Source organism: Egretta garzetta, unplaced genomic scaffold (assembly GCF_000687185.1).
Source record: "Egretta garzetta isolate BGI_Z169 unplaced genomic scaffold, ASM68718v1 scaffold101, whole genome shotgun sequence".
NCBI classification, from domain to species: Eukaryota; Metazoa; Chordata; class Aves; order Pelecaniformes; family Ardeidae; genus Egretta; species Egretta garzetta.
The window spans coordinates 1942839-1951043 of NW_009258666.1; the positions used below are offsets into that span (position 1 = coordinate 1942839).

The 8205-nt window shown below is 40.5% G+C and overlaps 1 protein-coding gene across 1 annotated transcript in view; it reads right to left on the minus strand.

Annotated features, from left to right (window-relative positions):
* RBBP4 (RB binding protein 4, chromatin remodeling factor) overlaps positions 1 to 8190 on the minus strand; it is an 8704-nt gene extending 514 nt beyond the window's left edge. Inside the window, exons 1-11 of the mRNA XM_009648520.2 lie at positions 7509 to 8190; positions 6681 to 6826; positions 5197 to 5370; positions 4289 to 4404; positions 3972 to 4132; positions 3721 to 3847; positions 3555 to 3632; positions 1921 to 1997; positions 1743 to 1800; positions 1537 to 1647; positions 1 to 656 (exon numbers count right to left, since the gene is read on the minus strand). The exon at positions 1 to 656 is cut by the window's left edge and continues 514 nt beyond it. Coding sequence (XP_009646815.1) covers positions 591 to 656; positions 1537 to 1647; positions 1743 to 1800; positions 1921 to 1997; positions 3555 to 3632; positions 3721 to 3847; positions 3972 to 4132; positions 4289 to 4404; positions 5197 to 5370; positions 6681 to 6826; positions 7509 to 7567 — 1173 coding nt within the window. The 5' untranslated portion in view covers positions 7568 to 8190 and the 3' untranslated portion in view covers positions 1 to 590. The remainder of the gene's footprint in view (positions 657 to 1536; positions 1648 to 1742; positions 1801 to 1920; positions 1998 to 3554; positions 3633 to 3720; positions 3848 to 3971; positions 4133 to 4288; positions 4405 to 5196; positions 5371 to 6680; positions 6827 to 7508) is intronic.
* Between the last annotated feature and the right edge of the window lie 15 nt (positions 8191 to 8205).

Genomic DNA, 8205 nt, shown 5'->3' on the forward strand with positions numbered 1-8205 from the left:
GAAAGAAATTTAATTTCAGTTCAAGTCAGAATCTGCAAGTCTGGTTTTGTATCTGCAGAGGCAGAAAAATCCACACGGTACAGATTAACTAAAGGAATCCCAAGACTTCTGAGTTGTACGGAAGAGGACAAGACCTTCCACACTCCATTTGTGAACTGCCAGTGGATTAACACTTGTATTGTCTCCACTGGCTCAAGCATACTCCGGCAGCTCTGCCGATTTAACTTTTACTTAAATTAGGCAAAAAGCCCACAGCTGTAGCAAGCTAAAGACAGAAGAAGAAAAGAAACAACAAAACCAAGTTTGCTCCATGTGATGAAGGCAGCTAAAACGGGAGAGCCAGCCCTACACGCAAGAGGTTGCTGTAGGAAGTCTGACCCAAGGAGCTACAGCACGGTACCAGCTGAGTTGGGCTAAGCCCTTGTCTTAGGGAATACTCACTGTCTGGGTTAAAAAGCCTGGTGGTGGTATCTACAGAAGGATGGCTGAACACAAAGTCTACGTGTGTCTCAAAACCAGTGTTAAGTCAATATCAGGGTTGAGAGGGAAGAGAAGGAAAAAAAAGACTAAAAACAGGAAAAGGTTGTCATCTAGGATCCTTGACCTTCTGGATCCACGCTTCCTTCAGGGTCTTCATCATTATATATGTTCTCCGCCTGCAAGACAGAGATGGAGGAACTGAAGAAGCGTTTAACCACCACACTGAACAGGATTCCATCTGCTAGAACAAAAAGCCCTGGCAGTTTTTCATCTGCAGATATGCACTACCCACCCCTGATCCCTCAAGGCCATTTAACATTAAAGCAGCAACACAAACGACCTTTCTCATAACTGCCACATCTCCAAAACACTTCGTAAGTACCCTGTAAGTTACTGTAGCTTACAGAAATCTGCCTACTTAAAGCAGAGACCACCACAAGACTTCAATTAACAGACTATCGGGTATACATTTAGCAGATCCTCTACTTAGCAGCAGTGTCTTCCGAAAGAACTATATGGAAGGCTGCTAAGAACAAAGCCCCTGTGAACCAATTTATAGATAAAGAAAAAAAAAAACCTTAGGAGTATGGCCCCGTCAAAGGTTATTCAAACAATACAAGACTGTTTTCCAAAACCTTCAACAGTTGGTAATTTAGGGTCAGCAAACTTTTCCTATTCACCACCACCCTTCTTCATCTTCGGGACATTTAGATAATTTGCAATGATTTCATTCTTTAAGACAATAACTAACGGCAACCTCAATTTCATCGTTGGTTCTCACACACACTGTTTTCATTCAAACATTGAAGGGAAAAATTTGCTTCTACACCAGCCTTTTTTTTTTTAAAATCACGAGAAACACAAAATGGCTTCTGAATATTTGTAAACCATTATTTTGACCAAACCTACAGTGGATTTCACTGCCCCTTTGAGATTTAGGCAGTGCTACAAAGCAAGTCATGCCGAGAGCTGTAAATAAACCCAGGAATGCTAAAGTCCAGGCAGTTCAGCACCAGCTCTCATCTGCCACTTCCTGCACCTTCCCAAACAACTTACCATTTGCCAGACTTGCATGATATTATCTTCTGATACAGAACAAATTACCCAGGGCTCATTGGGATTCCAGGAGAAATCGGATATCTTCGCAGTATGACCACCATGGATAAACTAGTATTGGGGAAACAAAAAGGGGAACGTTTTCAAATCTACACCAGAGAGATGAATAATAGCTCAAAACAATCAATGAGATTCAAAAGACTTACCAACAGCTCTGGGGGACCGTCCTCAGCATCTTCAGGGGATTGCTCCTCTCCAATTTTACTGTAAAAAAATAAAGGGAGAAAAAACGAAAAGGTGGGGGTTGGTTGGTTTGGTTTTTGAAGTGAGATACAATTAATCAATAACATTTTGTCAGGACAACGTGAGTAATTTGGAATTTACCTCAAGTCCCAAACATTTAGCCTGCGGTCAGTGCCACTGGAGGCCAATATGGTTTCATTATGGGGAGACCACTGAACCTACAGACGAGGAGGAATTTAGAATGGAAGTTAGTTTTAAGAAGCTGTAACGTGACAGACATTCACAACAAACACCACTGCACTCAGTATCATGAAAGCTCTATGAGAATTCAAATTGGTATTAACTTGAAGTATGAATATGCCCAATAATAACTTTCTAACACAGGAGGTAGGTTTGTGAACATTCATACGCTAACAAGGCATTCGAGCACTAAAGGTACCACATGTAACCTTTCCTCTAACACAGACCACGTGCTATGAAGTGCAAACAGCTCTCAAGGATATCAGCTGCTCCTTGCCTTAACAGGGATTGCACAAATATAAACTATGGATTCCTTAAGTAGTGGGTACGGTTTACATGTGAAAAGAAAATCACTGTAATTAAGTTTAACTGCCCAAAAGCTTACATTTACCACTTCTGCTGGAGATAAATCTCTCCAAAACATAGCACTTAGTAGGAACACAGGATTAGAAAAGAACAAGTCTTACGAGGAACGGCTGGGGGAGCCGGGGGTGTTCAGCCTGGAGAAGAGGAGGCTGAGGGGAGACCTTATCACACCTTACAACTGCCTGACAGGAGCGGGGAGCTGGGAGGGGGGGGTCAGGCTCTTCTCCCAACTAACAGGTGGTAAGATGAGAGGAAGTGGCCTCAAGTTGTGTCAGGGGAGGTTTCGATTGGATATTAGGAAAAATTTATTTACTGAAAGAGCGGTCAAGCATTGGAACAGGCTGCCCAGAGAGGTGGTGGAGTCACCATCCCTGGAATGTCTTCAAAAAACATGTAGGCGTGGCACTTTGGGACATGGTTTAGTAGCCATGGTGGTGTTGGGTTGACGGTTGGACTTCATCAGCTTGGAGGTCTTTTCCAACCTTAATGATTCTATGATTCTAATACATAATTCTGCACACAAACCTGGCATTTCAAGATTCCACGTGTAATTTTATTTAGTGGTAACTACAGTCTTAACTAGTAAACCTTCTATGAAAAAAATCTATACGTTTTTCTTCCGACTAAGGCCTGAGTTGGAGATGGAAGTACTGTATCTGCTAAGCACATGCTACCAGTGATGTTAACATTCTATATTTACGCAAGAAAAACTAGCAATTGTTTGATGTCACAGGATGTTCCGGCAATCCCCTTTAACGGGTGCCAGCTAAGGCCTTCCGACAGGACCAAGCTGAGAAGATGAAAACACTGCAGCCATTTCATTGTGCCTCCCCGCTTCAATCTGCTGCCATGAATAATTTACATTTACTCTGCACTGCTAGCATTTCACCCTTCTGTTGTGGTTAAAGCTCTCGACCATTTCCTTTTCCTTGTTACGTTCTGCCCTTTGCTTTCTGGACACCCTTATCTGTACTGGAGCTCTGCCCCTATACAGTTCCACAACAATAAGCCAGAAAATTATAAGCAGATGAGAGAAAAGAACGTATGAGTTTTTACGTGCAAGTACATTGAATAAAAACATAGAGTGGCAAAGAATGTTCTTCATTTTTTCCAGACAGCTAAGTAGAACTAAGTCAATGTGCGTAAGAGATAAATACATTTTGCTATACCTGAAATATTTCATCTTTATGTGATTCAAAGGAGTGCAACTTCAGTTTTAGGTTCCTCAAGTCCCATAGAGCAACAGTCTAGGAAAACAACATAAAAGCATTTTTACATCCACATTTACACACCAGAAACTAAACAAGTACATGAACAAGTTGAAGGTAGAGATACCTTATCAGCTGATCCTGTAGCCAGGATAAACTCACTATAGGGATTGAAAGAGAGGCAGTTGACTTCAGCTGTGTGAGCATCCACCGAATGACTAGGTTTGGAGGTGTTGTTCGACCGAGTATCCCAGCTGTAAGGGGAAAACATGGAATTGAAACAAGGCTTTATATCCCATTTTACTGAGGGACTAACGAGCAGACGGGAAAGCGAGAGGGACAGAAGCACACGGTTTCTGAAGATATTACCCCACTTACATCATGAGCTTCTGATCATCAGCAACAGATCCAAAAAGAGATTCATGGAGCAGGTGCCAAGATACATCTTCCACTACTGCTGTATGCCCTGTGAAGATGGTCTTTGCATCCACCACTTTGCCTTCTTTTGGAACAGCACTAATATCCCACAAGCAAATGGTCTTTAAAAAAATAAATTTTTTTAAAAATTGCATCTTTAGACAGACATTCTCTTTAGCTCCCCTACCTCCTCCTCCCCCTCAAAACCAAAACATTTTTGACCTTTGCCAAGGGACACAAAGTGCAGATTCTAGCCCAGCTATATTTAAAGTACTCACATGATCATCAGAAGCACTAAGCAAATGCCCACTCAGGTTTGGGTTCCATGACAGCCCATAACCTTCCTTCTGGTGACCACGAAGACGCAGATCAGGGTTACACTCTCCAGAAGGGTCTGTAAAGAGACAGTGTAAGAATTCCAGTGCCTACTGTCATTTCCAGCACATCCTGCAATACCTGGCATTAAGTTTTACTGTGCCTTCCTAAACTCTGCTTTGACATTTTCAACAGGATCCCTCTCTTATCTTTTTGAGCATTTTCCCCAACTGAAAAATCACCTCATTAAAACAGAACGCAGAGACAATACAGAGCAGTTTGTCTTCTTAGCTTAATAAAAGCGCATTGCGGATTTTTCCAAGCCGCTTTTTTTTTTTTTTTTTTTTTTTTTTTGGCTGGATAATCTAGCAGTGGTCCATTCTAAATTAGTGCTACAGTACCTGTGGTATTTTTCTTTCTCTCATCATCTCCAGCTGAACTTTGAAAGAGAGAAAGACGCTTCTGATTCTCCCCACAAGTGGCAGAACTAGTTACTCTATACAATCCTAACAAGTTCATCAGTAAATGACTGTTAATATCCTTACAGGATACCAGAACAACAGCCCAGCTACCCAGCAAATCATGCTGTTTCCAAAAAGCCACCTCCCACCACCCCAAATACCAACACATACAGTCACATGACAAAAAACGCAGTAAAACAGCAAAAGGAAAAAAAGCCTACCTTTCTATGGACACATATGTTTAAGCTTAATTTAAAATAACCTTTTACACTAAATACCTGCTTTCCCCTAAAATCACAAGTGATACGCAATCCACAAAACTTTTTAAACCTCTTTTTCACTACATCAGCCTTTTCTCAAGGAAGGGCTGGCTGATCTCTGAAGCACAGACGTAACAAAGAAGCGGATACCTGGTTTAGAAGGGTGTTTGGTGTAATCAAAGACAAGGACATCACTGGATGGAGTCTTCGTAGCGATTATACATGGGTTCTGTGGCATGTAACGTGCTCTGTTCACTTCTCCCTCGTGATTTATCTTGATTTCAATTTCAATTTTTCCACTAACTGACCCAAAGCCTCCAAACTCTGGAAATAAGAATTTATAGTTTTAAATAACAAGCCAGTTTCAGATCAAGACACAAAGATCCAGACTCAATTACTGATACTATCAAGCGCGTATTTTGAAAGCTAGTCACAAGAACAACTGTAACAAACAATCCCGTTTTCAAACGGTATGTTGTTTTAAACATCTGTATTTGTAACATCAAAATATCAGGCTAAGTTAAAGACCACTTCTTCCCCCAAAATTTTAATATTTTGAATTTAACAACACAAGCCCCAAATTTATATCTAAAACTCTTATCTGTAATGATGTGTCGTACATTTGCAACAGATGTGCTGTAACTGCACTTTCAAATATAACAAAAATCAGCATTGCAGAATAGGCAAAGTTCTGGTTAAAAACAAATTGCTGCACCACATTTAAGATAAGGCACTGTGATATAAATTGCTAAAGCCACCTATCTTTGTAAGTAAAGGCACAGCAACCTAGTATTTCACAAAATTGCACAGCACCATTCTGGCAAAAAGAGGAGGGGGTTTGTTTGCTTTGGTTTAAAATAAGAATAGTGTATTTTTGAGAAATACTAAAATAGAATATAAACAAAATCTTTATTAGACAACATTGTGTTCATGAATGACTCTAAGAAGCCCAAAGATCAAAATACTAATTGCACAATCCAGGCTTCCAGTGAAAAGAAGAGCAAACATTGGATCATTAAGGACTTTCACCAGGTAGAAAGACTGATTCAACCAAGTCAAAACGAGAAATGTCTAACTTGTAGCAATGCTGGCAGCCAACTAAGATTACAGAAAGCATCAAATTCAAGTCTGATATAGGGAACAAAACACAACCATCTTTTTATCCAAGAGAGGCTGGCACAACTATCAGGCAGCAGAATTCAGACAAGAGAAGAATATTTGAAATGTTACACTCCTCTGAAAGAAAATATTGTTTTTTACATGAGTGACTTTCTCACTGGAAGAGTTTATGGAATGCAAAAGTGGCAATAAAAATACTAATAAACATTAATCCATGACATTCAATGTCAATTCCTGATGAGAAATAGGGAGGAGTGAGATTTTTACACATACACATACTTTTGCAACAAGGCTGCCACCTTTGTTCCATCATTGTATTATTAAAACATTACGTACATTCAAAAAATATAGTATTTGTCTATTTAGTAAGGGTAGCACTCAGAAATAAATTGATTAGTTTAGAAGTCGTATCTGAACTTTGCTGCCTGAACTTCAAGGAAAGACAAATATTCTATTGAGAAGGGAAGGAAAAAAATGGTTAAAACCCCTCCCCATCCACATCTTTGGTCCCTTACCTCCTTTCTCGCTATCATAGTGCGAAGCATCAAACTGTGCATCGTCGTTAGGCAACTGCACACTAGCTATCACAAGATGGTTTTGTTCATCTGAAGTATGGGTCCCCAGGACTAACCGGTGAATACTGAAATCTTTGCCTTCAGGTCTGCAAGGGAAGAGAGTTACATGAGGAAAAAAAAAAAAAAAAAAAAGGGTTTTAAAAAAAAAGGGTTTTAAACAAATACTGATCTGATTAAAACATTTTTTGATGACGGCTTTTAACACTAAGTGCACTCTTTAAAGTTATTGTTGCTTTCCTGCTCCAACACCAAACTCGCTTCCTCCAGAGGAAATCACTTATCATAACTCAAGATCTCAACTCAAAATTCTTGCAGCACAACACTCTGACGGATCACCATTCCCCTGCCTCCCTTTAAGAGACCTTATCAGCTCCTCCCGAGTATAACTCTGAGGGGCATGAATAGTCACTGCAAGCAGAACATTGTTATGGAAGCTTAGGACAAAATGGTGGTTATACAGAAATTACATCTAGTTCCGTTTTTGAGTAGACATTTGTTTATTAAAGGGGAGGGTGAAGCTGGAGGTAGAAAAACATGGAAGTCAAATGTGTGAATATATCTTCTCAGTAATATAAGACACCCTCCCAAATTAAAAATGCCTGTACTGACTATCTCTCTATTGTTCATAGTCCTCAACTTGCTGTTGGCAAGGCAAAGGTACAAAAAGTGCTTAAGAGAAAGGAATCACACACTGTCTTGCTTACAAAAAGCGATCCTAGATTTCCTATTTATTCTGCCTTAAGAAAAAAAGCAAAAGGATCCGTTTACCTCGTTACATCAGGAAGCCACTGAGCGGTCAAGCTGGGCCATTCCAGAGCATGGGTCATTACCAAATCATATAAGAAGGGAGTATTCTTTTTCCATATTTTATACTCTTCATTGATCACACGTTCTTCCACTGCATCATCAAAGGCTGCTAAAGTTTTTTTTTTTAAAAAAATGCATACGATTAGCCTTTATGAATATATCTACAACCTACGCACAACACTGTGAGCGGGCAACTGAATAAAGGGCCAACGACATTGCACCCTAGTTTGCTGTTATGACTGCTCTACTGGAGTGGTTGCTAGATGATTAAAAATCCTTTATGGCACATGCTAGTCCTTGTTTCTGGGTATAAGGTTCAGAATTAATATTAACTACGTCAATTTTCATCCCCTCAACAGAGGCAGCGTAATAGAATTCTGAAACTTGGTGCCACAGGGTACTGCGGAGGAGAAACTCTGAACTGTAGAGATGTTTAAATCAGGAGGTCCAGCAACTGCTGGTAAATAGACCGGTCTAGGCGCAGTCTTGAACTACCAGTTCCCAAAATCCAGTTTTCCAAGGCTCCTTCTGTTGCCTCGTTTCTCCCACCATCTGCTACCGGCCTCGGCTGGAGAAAGCAAACGAGGGCGGCGAGGCCTTCAGGAGCACAGCCGCGGAACATGGCTGTGCGGCCGGTGACAGCTCTTTGTCTCCTTCC